The 15021-nt window shown below is 49.3% G+C and overlaps 1 protein-coding gene across 2 annotated transcripts; it reads left to right on the top strand.

Moving 5' to 3' along the window:
- Nucleotides 1–3781: 3781 nt before the first annotated feature.
- LOC309672564 (uncharacterized protein) lies at nucleotides 3782–8293 on the top strand (the record flags this gene model as incomplete). 2 transcript variants are annotated; one of them, XM_082484095.1, is made up of 5 exons in its annotated part: nucleotides 3782–3815; nucleotides 5354–5653; nucleotides 5801–6121; nucleotides 6531–6695; nucleotides 7527–8293. In XM_082484095.1, the coding sequence occupies 5 exons, from the start codon at nucleotides 3782–3784 to the stop codon at nucleotides 8291–8293; spliced, it is 1587 nt and encodes a 528-aa protein (XP_082340221.1). The 2 variants fall into 2 exon arrangements, 1 of the variants encoding a protein (XP_082340221.1); XR_014269242.1 differs by lacking the exons at nucleotides 3782–3815; nucleotides 5354–5653 and having other exon boundaries at nucleotides 6082–6121; nucleotides 6531–6629; nucleotides 7527–7537.
- Nucleotides 8294–15021: the final 6728 nt, after the last annotated feature.

Raw genomic sequence — 15021 nt, 5'->3', positions numbered from 1 at the left:
GGGGCGGAACTGCAGCTATAAGTAGTATCCCTTTATTTGCAAGTTTCCAAAGAAAGTTACTAGATGACTATGTTGGGTAAACATTTACATAGCGTGTCCTCTATAATTCACCTAGTCACTGTTGATTCTTCTCCAGATTGAGAGAAAATGTTATTCCTGTTTAAATAAAATCCTCCCCCAAACTGGAGTTAAAAAAAGACCAGATTTGTTAAGTTACAACTCTACTACTCTACAACTCTACAGCTCATACTTTGTGAATGCTAAAAGAAGAAAAGCAACATTACACAACGTTCAACATGGGGTTTTGTAACAGTTTTGTGGTGGTGGATGACTTCATGTCCTAGACCCACCAGTTAATTCTCCTGCCAGACTGCTTTTCACTAACCGGCATCTCATCTGCATGGGCTGAAGCTCTCCCTCGATTTTGTCACGTACTCCCCTCTCTCACTTGCTGAGCTGGAGTTCTGCCACCGTTTTCGTGACACTTGTGCTCCTCCGGAAAGTGTGGTCCTTCTGCTCACTCCTGATTGCCTCCCGTGGTGAAGGGACTGGCTGGTTGTAGGGGCAGAGGGACGTAAAATGCTTTGATTTTCATGAAGCCCTTGATACCTGCAGCTCCTGTCCGCTTTGGCCACCTGGGCTGTTCCTTACTTATGACTGGAAGCAGATCAAGTCAAATGTGCCTTTGGTTGGGGTGTGAGATGAACATCAACCAAGACCAGGGCCCTCAGGGAGATCTTGGCCTCTGTAGATAAGCCACTTGGACTTTTTCCTTCCTGCTTTGCCATTCTCCCCCGTTTTACAGCCTCTACTGCACCTGGTAAGAGGTTGGCCACGGTTAAAGAATGTGCTGAATCTGCCAGGGAGGGAGGTGGACTCTGTCCACTCCCGGCCACCAGCGGCAGGGTGGCTCTGCAGGTCATGGAGCAATCTGCACTGCTGGAGAGAAGGTGCAATCCTGCTATCGCCACCTGCGCCGTGTCCACGCACACCTCACACCATCTCACCTTCCTGATATGACCAGCGTCGGTATCGATACTCGTCCACATGCTCATCCCTTGTGTAGCGTGGCACACACGTGTCTCACAACTGAGCAGTTACAATACGGTCAAGGACAAGATGAAAAGTTGTCCATAGGGCAGGGGGCAGCTCGTGGAAGCCTGGGAAGAAACAGAGAGGAAACAGGGCACCCGCTGGCCAATCCTGCCCCGGGGGGGAGGGCACAAACAGGGTGGCACACGCAGCCCTTTTCGGCTTTAGTGTCCCCAGCGGGACAGTGCTGGGTGCTGTGGGAGCATAAGGGGAACAGAGCACGGGTCAGGGCTGGGCTTATGTGCCTCACCTAAATCACACCTCCCATTGCCAGGTACAGCCCTGCCTGGTCCTGTACTATCTGTTTATGGACCTGTTGTCCACAGACAAGACTCATCCTTTTTTGAACCTTCTGACACTGTCTCTGTGGCCCCTGTACCAGCCAGGTTTCCTGCACACAGCATAAAGAAGTATTTTTTTCTGCCTATTTGAGCCCAACCTCTGACCTGTTTTACAAGTGTCTCAAGTCTTCGCATTGGGGGATTTAGTGAACACATTAGTCAAATCCCCCCCTTCAGCCTTCTGCTCTCCACATCGAGGAGTCTCAGCCATTTAGTGCCTGCTTCTTACTGGCACTGTTCCAGTTGCCTTTCCCCTGTGCTTCGTCTCAGCCGTTTGCCACTGGGCTCCTCTGGGGATGTTAGTGAAAAGGCTGCAAGCTAAGTTCAAGGGGGGTTCAGTCTCTGCGCTGCTGCTCCTTGTGTGGATGCTTTTCCCCCGGCGTGCCCTGCTCCATGCCGCCACTTCCCATGAAACATGTCCTGGGCAGGTGGGTATAGGTATAGGTTGGTACATACCTGTTCCCTGTGCGGGCACAACAAGACAGATCATCTTTTATTGGAAAACCGTTGCCCAAATGAGGCCATGAGCAGCTACACACTCTCTCTCTGACCTTCCCCCTGTTGGACAATGCTGGAAGGGGAGCACTGGGGGGGGTCCCCAGCCCTTGCCCACCAGGCTGATGCTAAAGACACCCCATTTCACAGCCCGCAGCTCCCCAGCCTCCCTGCACCTGGACAGTGTGACATTTCCAGAGTCTGCGGTTTGCTGGCTATGCGTTTGGGTTGTTTTTCTTGTGGTACTTTTCATCTTCATAAATCAACTCTCAAAACAGTTCCCTCCTCACCCTCATTTCATTGTTTAAATCTGCAACTCTGTTACCGAATGCAGGAAGCCGACAGTAATCCGGCTTGCCTGAAGGAAACTCTGCGTGACCGCAGAGTTTCAGAAATGCAGCCAAAAAAGAGGTTATCATTTCCTGAACCACTGCTGTTAACTGGGGAAAAGCCGTCCGCCTTTGGCGAGAAAGAAGGAAGGAAAACTACACCTCCCAGCAGCCTGATGGGCGCCTGTGGAAGGGCAGAGTTCACTGTCACGTTGACAGCGGAGGATTAAGGGTGTGCGTTGGTGCCACAGGCTGTCCCGCCACCAGCAGAGCCAAAGGGCCTCTGGGAAGGGCAAGTGGAGGGGCCAGCACTGGCCTCCTCTTGCTGCCCCTCTGCTTCACTTCTCCACCCGAACCGGCTCCAAACCTCCAAGATTGGGTAAGCATCCGACTCCGCCAGCCACTTTGTTCCTCCGACTTCCTTCTTCTGCCAGAGCGTCACCAGCGGGAACAGCAGAGGGAGGGGAGGGATGAGAGCCGGGGCAGCAGAGAACAGGAATTATACGCCCCCACATACCTCCAAATCTTGTATTTAGCAAGAAAACTCAGCTGTAGAGACAGTGCAGGTGGGGGAAGGTGCCCTTCTATGCTAGAAGAGCTGCTGAGAAGGCTGGGCTTCAGATTTTCCTATATGGAAATCCATGCCAATCGCTCTGCAGCTGGGAAAGTTTCCTGGGGGTTTTCCATGCTGCCTAGTTTTCCACTGGCAGGCGCAAAACCCCTCAACTTTCTCAGGTTACGCCAGCAAGCTGAGCTCCATCCTGCGCTGCCGTCCATTCCCAAATTGCTTTAGGCAGAGGGGGAGGTGTTGCTGGGGTGGGGTGGGGTGTAGGAGAGTCAGGCTGTGGCTCCAGGTTCACAACACCCAGCCAAGGCCCCTCGGATGGGCGCAGGGTTGGGTGGGGGGAACGCTGCCACACAGGGGCCGGGCGGTGTTTCTGCCAGCGACATCGCCTTCCAGCACCATCGTCTCCCAATCGGACAGACCGGAGGCAGGAAGGTAAGGTGGAACAGGCTCATTGCTCTGTGTAGACCTGGCTGTGAGATAACAGATGCCTGAAAGCACAAGGGGCAGCCTGCCCAGCCTCAGACTCCAGGCTCTCCATCTCAGAGAACAGCAGAGTCCATCCAGATGAGAAATGGGCGCCTCACGCTGCTGGCTTGTCTTGAGACAACTGCGGTTTGAGTTAGCCCTTGGACTGCTTGTAGCCTGCTGGGAAGCAAAATAGCTAATAGCCCTTGGGCTGAAGGTTCTCTGTTATCAGGGACATCCTTCCATTTTCACACCACCTTGGTAAGCATGAAAGGAGGAGCCTCCTCCTCCTCCACTGTAAATCACTGGTCCTATGTTTGTGCTTATCAGATTTACGGGAGTTTAGTCGCAATTCCTGAGGCCAAGACGGGATGGTGTCTGTGAGGGGACTTGGTTAGCCACTTGAACAGCAGGCAGATACATCTCCTTATGTCCGAAGGACAAAGCGAAACAAAATTGTACAGAAGCCAGAGCTCCAGGGGAAAAAGAAAATGGAAGAGAATCCAAGCGCGGATCTGTCTGTAGGTAAGTGAATCCTATGCTTACTCCATCTACTAGGAAAATCCCTTTGCAAGAAGATTTCAGCAGTGACATGGGAAACCTAAGCAAAATAGAAATAAAAAAATAAAAGAATGCCCTCTTTTCCAGGCCAAGAAAAGCAAGGTGCTATCTTTGAAGGGTGTAAGAGTAACAAGTTACTTTCAGTTTTCGATTCCCATCTGCAACAAGTTTAGACCTTGTGATGTCTAGGATGGCAGCACAAGGAAAGCTAAAGATGAAGCTCCAGACTGGGAGAGCTTTCTTCCCTGCATCCCAGTGCTTCCCATCTACAGATGCTTAAATAATAAACCAGTTTTCCACCACCTACAGATGGGAAACATCTGGAGGAGGCAGGGCAAGGAGCAGTGTTTGTGCCCAGCTTGAATAGCAGAATGCCTCCACGTTCCTCACATTTCAGTTTCTACCGTGTGCTTACATTCTTTGGGTGCCTTGTTATGACTACTACATCTGAGTATTTCAGTTTTTATTCTAATTTTAGTATAATCATTTCTGTCATTGTAGCGCTGTATCATTCATAAGCATTTTTTCACAAAGAGCACCTGCAATTTGAGCTGCACTGTTCGGTTTTGTAAGATTCAGAATATGTTGCAAATGCTTATGCTCAGCCTCAGAATTTCTCTATTGAATTATGCTCTGGTGTTTGTTTTTAATTATACATTACCATAGCTCCTTGGGACAGCAGCTCCAGAACAGAAGCAGAGAAGGAGCACAAGCAGAGCTAACATTTACATTCAGACAGATGCTTGAAGTGCATTGGCATAACTGTTCTGGCCAGTACTCGACAGCAGCCTTAGAAATTCTTAAAATCCATCACCTTAATCACCTTAATTTACCAACCTAGGAAAACCCACTGTGGAAGATGTGGTAACATATCCTACCACTTCATGAAAGAATTGCTTGCCCACCCTACACAGGACAGGATGGGATTGTGTTAACTTTCCTCATAGCAGCCTGTACAACTGCTGTGTTTTGGATTTGTGGGTTTAAAAAAAAAAAAAAAAAAAGCGTTGTTAACACTTTTGTTTTGGTTATTGCTGAACAGTGCTGGCACAGAGTCAAGGCTTTCTCTTTTTCCCCCCTCTCTCCTGCCAAGCAAATAATCAGGGATTGGCCGAAGACTGGGCAGGGACCCAAGGTGGGCAAAGGGATATTGCATACAGTATAACACTACGCTCAGCTACAAATACTGGGGTACAGGAAGAAAAGGAGAGGGGGTTGGCTTCCAGGGTGGCCATTGCTCAGGGACGGGCCTGGCATCAGTCCGCTTATAGGAGGTGGTGAGCATCACTTGTGATTTACCCCCCTTTCCTTCTCCTATTCAGCTGTCTTGATCTCGACCCATGATTTTTCTCAATTTTGGTCACCTTATTCTCTTCCCCATCTCACGGGGGGCAGATTTTCCTGAAATAAAAGAACTGGGAATTTTCCAGGGTGGTGGTAAAGCACTGGGTGTTCTTGACTCCTGTATGGTTAGCTGAGCTTGTGAACTCTGATCCCAACAGCTGGGCCAGCCCAAGAGAAGGTGGAGAGCACAGCAGAGCATCCTGTGCACCAAGAGGCCACCCAAGAAACACCTGAGTACCTAGGGACAAGCAGGTGGCCTGAGACCTGCCAACCAGAGGAGGACTCTTTGGTGTGTAAATCGTCAGCTGCTGATGGAGGAGAGAAGGCACTGTTGGATTCAGCTGGCTCCACGGTAGAGGAGAATGTTCCCCAGGAAGCTGAAGTATCACTGGAAGAATCTGGGAAGACAAGAGATGATGTTTCAGGAAGATCCCAGAAAGAAGACGACTTGGATAAAGGTGAGTCTCTCCCCTTCTGTGTGTACAGCATTTCCAAAATGCTGACAACATGGGCCTTTGCTGAGAGGAAGCAGAGCAGAAGAGAGGGTTGTTGGTTCTTGTGCTGAAAGAGACTAAGTGTAGGTCTGTGAATTTTATTCCCTACAGCCAGGCTGGCCCACGATAAAACAGACAGCAGAGGAGACAGCCCTGTCCACCAGGATACATGGGAGGACCAGAAGACAAGCAAGCAAGGTGAAAGCTCCCACACAGGAGAGGACAATGCTTCATCAAGAAGCAAGTCACTGAGCTCTGACAGTGAAATGACACATTCAGAAGTGACTGCCACGGAAGAGGTCACCAAGGGCCTTTTGGCAGAGAAAAGCACCAGTTCCCTTCTCCAAGATCAGGAGCCAGAAGAGCACATAGAGCAAGAAACACAGGAGAGCGGATCCCCAGGCACATTAAGGAACAGATATGGGACTAAAGGTGAGCTGGTGCCTGCACACTGCTGCTCTTCCACCATGCACATGCCTACACTTTCCATAGGCATTAGAAAAATGGTATGGTGAGGTCTCTAGTTCCCACTGTCAGTTTTCCAGAGTCGAGCAGGAAAGAAGGTATAAGAAATTAACTGGCTTCTCTCTTTCTCTCTCCTTTGGCTACTGTCCTGCTTTGAAAGGCATGAAACCGCACCACGCTCTGCATCATCTTTTTCCTTCCCCTACCCTAAAAGCAGGGGGAGCCAAGACTCAAAGCAGTATTAACCCAAAGCAGTATTTGCTTCTAACTCTTTCCCTTGGCTGGAAGATCCTGGCACCTCTGTTGCTTTTCTTCTTACAGCCCAGCTTAGTTGTTCCCTTATCAATGAGTGGCACATTTCTTTCTCTTACTGTAGGGCACACAGCCCCGAAGCCAGAGGCTCAGTCTTACTTGCAGAACATCACCACCCAAAACACAGATCAGGAGAAGGCCAAAAAGTCCTTCTTGCTGAAAGGTGAGGAAAAGAAGCTTCCCTTGTGCGTTACTCATCGAGCAGAAGGTACTGATCCTCCAGGAACAAGTAATAAAGCACATTTAATTCTTCTTCTCTCTCAGGACCTTTCACAGCCTTTTCTGAGGGTTTGAGGGAAAAAACATCCCCTTAAAAATAGGCTCAGTTTGAGCCTATAGCAGCAGCTTTCCCTCCAGCTGGCCAGCCTCAAAAGCACACACACTGTGTTCAGCGTGCTGGGAGTACCCTGGTATGTCCTGGGAGGTCTGAGGCTGATGGTCCCCCTTCCCAGTCCCTCTCTGTATTGTGGGGCCCCAAGCAGGAACTGTGATGCTGATCTGCACCACGCATTTCTTCTGGTAGAAAGAGACCCTGCTTTGCCATGGAGAATGATGCAAGCAGTTATGTCTGGACCTTGCTGTCCTCCTTTTCTGGGCAGAAGCATGGTAGCCTTTGTTCACCCAGCATAGCTAGGAAGAAGGCAGAGAACAGGACACCTTAGCTGGGCCAGACACTTCTGTATGTGGAGGTAGGTGCTCCAACCAACCACAAACCTTAAAGAAAACAGAGCAGAGGGAAGAGAAGAAAGCTTGTGGCCAGCTGCAATTTCCTCAGGAAATTTTGCACTGCAACAACAAAGCTGTAGCCTTGCCTCCATCTGTGGAGCTATAGTTCTCCGCGTCTGGTGTGTAGGAGCATGGGTCTCACCACATGGGACAAGCAGCGTCTTCACCATTCCTGGGCCCCCAGAGAGTGTGCCAACCTGAACCACTTTCCTGGGGCAGTGAGCAAGGTCTGGGGGGGGGGAAAGAGCCCTTACAGCTACTTTTCAGCATATCACTGCAGGTCACTTGGGACTGACTTCTGTTCCCTGTCTTGGGACTCTCCCATGTTGAACAGGGCTTGGCATCGTGACCCTCGTCTTGTTTACCTTCTGTATATTCTGCTTCGGCAACCTGACCTCCAAGGCGCAGCAAGACCCCAAGAACCCCACGGTGGAGGCTTTTCTGTCCCAGTTCAACCAGCTGCAGGACAGGTTTCCAGGGCAGACTCCCCACCTGTGGCATCGTGGGTGCAAGTTCCTGCAGAAGCACCTCAATGCATCCCACCACACGCAGCCAGCCATCATCATCTTCACGGCTGCCCGCAAGGGTGAGCAGACCTTGAGATGCCTTAGTGCCCATGTGGCTGACACCTACTCGGCCGCCCTGCATGCCAGCACAGTCCAGATCAACGGCACAGATAAATCCAGGCTCCAGAGTGACCAGGCCAAGCTGGAGGTGGACTTAGAGCTGAGCTCAGCTTTCCAGGCTGGGGGCCGTGCTGCGGTGATACACCGCTTTGAGTCGCTGCCAGCGGGGGCCACCCTTATCTTCTACAAATACTGTGACCACGAAAGTGCTGCTTTCAAGGATGTGGCCCTGCTGCTGACCGTGCTGTTGGAGGAGGAGACACTGGAGACCCACATCAGCCTCCAGCAGGTGGAAGAGAGGGTCCGTGACTTCCTCTGGGCCAAGTTCACCAACACCAGGACCCCTGGCTCCTACAACCACATGGACTCTGACAAGCTGAGTGGGCTGTGGAGCCGCATCTCCCACCTAGTCCTACCAATCCACCCGGTGCAGACCATCGAGAAGTGGGGCTGCCATGTCCACACCCAACCCTAGGGGCAAAGGCTGCCAGAGCCTTGGGAAGGGTTGGAAAGACAGTCCCGGCTGACTCCAGTGCAGGCAGAGGCACAGCCAGTGTTATTTCTCTTCAATTTGTTTCCCGTACCTTCCTGGGAAGAGTTTGACAGGTACAAGTTGATCCAGGCCACTTCGCCTCCACTATCTTGGAGGTGATAGATCACACGCTTCCTTCTGGCAGAATAGAACAGTGGATATTTTAGACTGCAAACTGCACAGGAGAACAACACTGTGTGGGGAGGCAAGAGGGAAAATAGGACTTTGCAGGTAGTGTTTCTGTCAGGAAGTACACAAACAATGTACACAACTAGTACACCAGAAAGATACTTCAGTTCAGTAGCTGTTTCATTTCTCCCTTCCCCTCAGTTTGCTAATGTCATCTACATTAGTCTCACAAAGTACTTCATTTAGAAGGTTGCTCTCTCTTTGTAGAGAGTGGCTGGAACACAAGAAGTTCAAATTCCCCAACGCCCAACATTTTGAAGACATGCTTTGAAAAGAAAACCAGTTTGCTAGTCAAGGGTTTGACCAGTCAGTCCTGAGAGTCCCACTTGCGCAGACTGACTGACACCCAGCAAAGACCTGATCCTAAATATAGGATGTTCAAACAAACCTGCAATTCAGAAATCCTCTAAACATCAGTTACAAGAAATTTCATGTTTTCAGCACTTAAACACTGCATTTAGTGCAGGGGGAATCCATGAGGGGATCCCATATGCCAGAGAATAAGCTCTGAAGACAGAGAGCAATGAAATAGAAACCACCTTCCTGTCACTCCAATAGCGTGAAGTCTCAAGTGATTGCACAGGTAAAAGAATGAACAATACGGTTTAACTTAATGCTGCTCTTTAAAAGGAAGTCCACTCTTGATCCTTTTGCCACTACAAGACTATGACCATCTCTTTGGTCTGATGCGTTAGCTATGGTCCTACGTGACAGACGGGTCTTCACCTGGATCTCTGATCTGCTCATAGGGCGGGGAGCACTCTGCTTGCCTCTCCCCAGCTAACTTTTATTGATGAATGTAAATGTTAATATTAAGATTTATTTCAAACCACGTAGGGTAGCACACTAGGTCCTTGCCCTCCAAAGGTACATTTGCCTCCCTGCTACACAGCTGCTGCTCTGGCATATGCCAAAGCAACTAGGAGCAGAGCTGGGATTAGCTGGTAAAGACAAAATCTCTGGCGTTAACACTAAAAATCCTCAGTCAACCAGGCTGGCTCCTTACCGTGCCTCCTCTTCTGCATCCCAGGAAGAGAAATCCAAGTCTTGGAAACACTGAGGTGCCCCAGCACACTGCATTTCTGTAGATGCTCTGGGGTAGAGCAGCCAACTCAGGGAACACCTGGGGGATAGGTGCAGGTTACAGCATTTATAATAATCCATCAGTCAAACCCAGGTGCCAACCCCTTGTGCCTACGGTGCTGCCTGCAGGAGAAAGAGCAGCTGTAGCAGAGCACGGCTTATCTCCGTACAAGCAGCATAGACTGGGGCCTTGCAGAGCCGGGGTCTGTGTCCGAACAAGACACAAATCAAGAACACTATGGTGTTTTTACAAGCAGCGCATCTGAGTGCTCTTTACACCAAATGGACCCTGGCGTTGGCCAAGTCTCCTGCCAATGGTGCCTTGCTGATCTGCCCCACCGATGGCTCAGCTGGGGCACAGCCATGCACCCTAAAACCCCAGCCAGTATCTCCTTCCCTCCTGCTGCGTGTCGTGTCCTGTCTCAGGAGATTTGTGGCCATTAACTTGGAGGAGGGGACAAAATGAAGGAAGAGGAGGGGGTTATTTGTTCATGTTGTAACCAAAGAAGAGACTTTTTGGTTGGTTGGGGACATGAAGACAAGACCACAGGGGTTTTAACCATGACAAACACTGGGCTAGGTGTGAGAGTTACCTGCTGAAGCCCAGCATCAGCAGGGCAGCCCAAGGCATGGTTTTACACAAGACACAGGTTGCTTCCTCTCCTCCCTCCTTTTTATTGCTGTACACCTTTTGGTAACAGAAAACACTGTTTCTGCTCTGCACGGTTCAGCATGGGTGTTGATGTAAGAACCGGCAAAGCGTTAATCATATTATGTCAATATCTGAAGGGAAATCTGTATTTTAATGTTATCTCACTCTCAGTTTTATGTACTGTGTTTGCAATGCATAGTCAAGGTATGCAAGGGCAACTTTACACTGCTTGGGCACATCGCTGTAAGCATCATCCACCCAAGCTGTTCTAATACAGAGATATTTTTATGACCTTTTAAAGACAAAATACCTGCTTGCTTCTGAAACAAGACTTCTATTTAAAAATAAATAATGAGATTGTGAAAGAAACAAGCAAAGTCACCGTATCCTGTTTTTTCTCTAACTATTTTCAGTTCATTAAGCAAAAGAGATCATCATATTGGACAAAGTTTTATTTAGGTCAGGGCTGTGGTTGTGCAAACAAAGTGAATATTTGCTTTTTCTGGAAAAACCCCAAACAACCTTTCTCTCAGTTGTTTGGGACAAACATTCTAGCTTTTTCAACTAAGTGCAAAGCTGAAAAGAAACCTACAAACAGCTGCTGAATTCAACCCAAACTGAAACATACTGAGGTTTGCATAATACTCAGTGATATTAATTAAACTGAAATCCACTGACAACTGAAATATTTTTGAAATGAGAAATAATTGCTTTCTGTATTTCTACACCCTTGATCAGATCAGTTCCACCCAGTGTCACATCACCTCAGCACACATACATTTTTACATTTGTGGTGAATTATTTTGCCCAGCTCTGGCCTAAACAGAGAGAGGGCTTTAAAAAAAAAAAAAAAAAAAAAAAAAAAGAGAGGATTTACCCTATTGTTCTGGATTTTCTTCAGTCCCTGCCCAGTCTCTGGCAACTCATAACATTGACATCTGTTTTCAAATAGATGTTCATGTGGTCAATTGCCAGAAGTAAACATCAACTAATCTCCTGTTGTCTGATGTAAGAAGACAAGATTTGGTCCTAGCCCACAGATTCAGATGAAAATCTGATGTCACCAGGTGCAGTGGTTGCTGGATGCCAAAAGCAGGCTGGTTTCTTAGTCTTGCCCATGAATTCAAAAGTGAGTCCAAAGGAAGCAACTGAATGAGCTCCAAGAGCATCTCCAGGCAGAAGGGTGCACTGGTGGTTTTCCCCTAGATGATGTGCCCACCATGATCTGTGTTGGTAAATAGCATCATCATCCTCATACCTGCTCCAAAAACCAGGCTGAACCGAGAGCGGGAATGGTGTCGGCTGTTGAAGTGAGGCAGGGAAACCAGGGCAGGCAAGTCTAGAGGCTGCTCAGCAGTGACTGCACCTCTCTGTAAACTTTGGGACTAAATCTGCAGCCAGTTCAGAAAAAGGGTCTTTACTATGTACCAAGCAAGAACCTCCTGTGAGTCCCTGAAATGGCTGAGCAGCGCTTTCCCAAAAGTAAAAGATGCCAACACAGAGGCACAAGGCCAACTTTCCCACCCACTGTGTTGAGCCTCAGCATTTCCACACCATCCCCTTCCACCCACACCCCATTGGGGCTGGTCTTGGGGTCAGTTTGGGGGGGGAAACTGGTTCTCCAGCTGGTTTCTCCCAGCCAGGGATTCAAGTTCCCTTTTTCTGCCCAGACCATGAGTTAATTCAGAAATGTTGTGTTCCAGCACATGCTTCCCCAGGGCATGGGTGCAGCACCTGCAGAGCCCCTGGTGAGGGAGATCACCGCAGAGAATGTGGGGCACAGCTGAGAGCAGATGCATCCATGGGAGCTCTGGAGGAACTAAAGCTCCCCCTTCCCACCAGCTCTCTGATGGCTGTGACAGGTTAGAGCAAGACTAGGATGGAGCAGGGCATGGTCCAGCTGTGCACCGTCTGAGGTAAATGAATTTGTTTCTCCTGGGGACCACATCCACTTGCGCTGAGGACAGCTCTTCCTTTCATCTGTCCCCCATGCACCTAGTTCATAATCTCTCCGGCGGCACCTCTTCCTGCACGTACACACATTGCCCAAGCATGGCAAAGCCATGGGTTTCGCTGGAGCTTGTCAGTTGCCTGCTGTTACATCAATGCTAACACTAAGTTATATTTCATCTGGAAAAAAAAAAAAATTAAAATCTTATTCTACTTGGCCTATTAAACAATGCTTCCCCCTCCCCAACTATCATTCGCTTTTTGTTTTAGACCTGCTCTCTGCAGCAGCAGTTCTGCAGGGAAGGGTGTGCTGTCACAGAGTGTTCAATGACCCTAAAAATTACCTTGAAAATTACCTAGCAGCTCAACTGAGGGGCAAAACCAATTCTGGAAGGCCAGTCTGGGCTGCTCCACTACAAAATTAGTGCTGATTATAATTGTGAGCGTGCCACCGCCTTGTGAGCTGACATAAACTTCTCATCCCCAGCATTTAAAGGCGAGTGACCCAGCCGGCGCTGCACAGGCTTGGCACGCCACCCTGCTCTGCCTGCAGCATCCCTGTCCCTGCGACAGGCACATCGTGCCACATCTCTTTTTACCCCTTTGCACCAGCACGGACTAAAGCTGGAAGAAGGCAGGATGCAAAGAAGCCGGTAGTGAACCCTGCTGAGCCACATTTCTCCTGTTGAGCTTTAACCTCTGGGAGCTCATCCGCAGCTTAACCCCCCTGGACAATTGCTTTTAGGCCTACAAAACCTCCGTTGTAAGAGAGATTTGCAGTTATTGGGAGCTTAAGACTTTTTTTATTTCCCCCCTTCACCTCTCCAGGGGAAGCAGCCATACAATGAATTGCACAAAGGAGCTCGGCCTCAGCCTGCCGGACGTGGATCCAAGAGCCTGCAACGAAGAGGCTCGTAGAATACAGCTTGCAAGCGTGTCCCCAGCATGGGGAGGGGGCAAAGCCATCAGCAGACCTCCGGCTGGCCTCTCCCCACTTTGATCGGACTGTGCAGCTATGTTCAGGCTGAGGAGAAGGCTCTGCAGATCCCTGGTGAGGGCACTCGAGAGCTGAGGATCCTCTCATCGCCAGAGCAGAGGCAGCAGCGTGGTTAGACAGGAGGCATGGAAAAAACCTCCCCACACCATACCTCCTTTGAGGTCTGCTCCGTCCTCTGCCCCAGCAACCCGGGGACCACTCAGACATCTCTGGGAAGCAGTTTCAGGTCATGGAGATCTCCACGGAGGAGCAGACCTGGCCTCTTCCCACAATTACAGCTTGAGCTGAACGAAGCCACTGTTTTCTCTGTGTTAATGGAGCTGAACCCTCGGAGCTGCTCAGAGCAGTAGAAAGAAGGACCAGCCATTCCCCTGGTCAGAGCTTGTATCTGCAGAGTGGAGCCTTGCACCATGCAGGTTCCTCCTCACAGGGACAGCAAAGGCCAGTTGTTTCTGCTCCCAGGGCCAGGAAGGGGCATCTGTGCTAGGGCAAGCACCATGTAAAGCCAGCTGAGTTACCAGGACTGTTCGGCCAGAGGGATGGACTAAAAACCCAGTGCAACGTTCTGCAAGACTGCTATCAAAGACAGGCTCCTTCCAGCAGTTTGGTCAACAGGAGGAAAACACACACAGAGAAATAAAAAGGTGTCCAAAGACCTTTACGCTCCTGGCCACATGCTTTTTTCTAAACCGTCAGACTCTATGATCCCAGAACTTTCCCCACAGCTTCCATCTGTGACATCTGCAAATGAGCAGACAGATGTAAGCAGAATAAATCCCTTCTGGTCATGTTAGAGGATGGTCTACTTTAGTCCTGCAGGATCTGCTGCAACAGCAGCAACAAACACCAGTCCTTCTTGCCAAAGGCAATGTGCTTTGATTGCAGTCCTAACTGGAAGCATTTTGGAGAAACAGTTGGCTGATGAAACCCAATTCACTGAACAAGAGGCTGAAATCCTAAGCAACTTCCAGAGGGCAAGGGATGAGTGCAAATCTTTCCTCCTAAGCAGCCCATGTGTCTGAATTCTGGTTATGGAGAGACTGTTAGCATGAAACCATGTGGCTCTGCTCTTGGGTGCTAATAAAGGGCAGATCCTCAACCTTGTGAATCCTTTAAACACTCCCTGGTGGTAATACAGACTTACCTTCTGTTAACAGGGGAAACTGGGAAGAAACTGGGGAAAAGTCTCTTGTAATGGTAGGGCTGAATGCAAAACCACAGAGGGCTGCTGCACATGTAGAGCTCAGCTGCACATGCAGAGCTCAGCCTGCTCACACACATAATACAGATCATGGCAGAACCAGTTGGCCCAGTTAGAAAGTCGCAAGTTTATGATCTAAATAAAGACAGTAGGAAAAAAACCCATACAAACTGGGAGAGGTGGGTTACAAACAATTAAATGACTGGAAGCTGGTTGTGGTGGCTGGTAATAGTTTCATTGGGAAGGTTTTAAATATATTAATTGGTTCAATAGCACTATCAAACCTTTCCATACACTGTTTACCTGGGGGGTGGTGTCTCAAGACTATGAGGGAATCTTTATCTCCCATACCCTTGATCCCACATTGACTGAGAGTATTCAAAATCTCTGAACATCAAGAAAACAACCACTATGCTTAAACTCAGGATGTAAAATGGCAAGCAGCATTTTAACATGGCCTTCCACGCTGCACTCGCATCACCCCTGTGACCAGAAGAGGCTCAGGAGTTGTGCTTGTGGGATGAGAGCAAGACTAGCAAGAAAGGTCAGGAGAGAGAGGTCACAGAGGGGCCCTGGAGGGGAGAGCATCGCAGGCCACC

Source organism: Vanellus vanellus (assembly GCF_965231255.1).
Source record: "Vanellus vanellus genome assembly, chromosome: 5".
Classification (NCBI taxonomy): domain Eukaryota; kingdom Metazoa; phylum Chordata; class Aves; order Charadriiformes; family Charadriidae; genus Vanellus; species Vanellus vanellus.
Note: the sequence above shows the minus strand (reverse complement) of the source record. Positions and strands in the feature narration are given on the sequence as shown.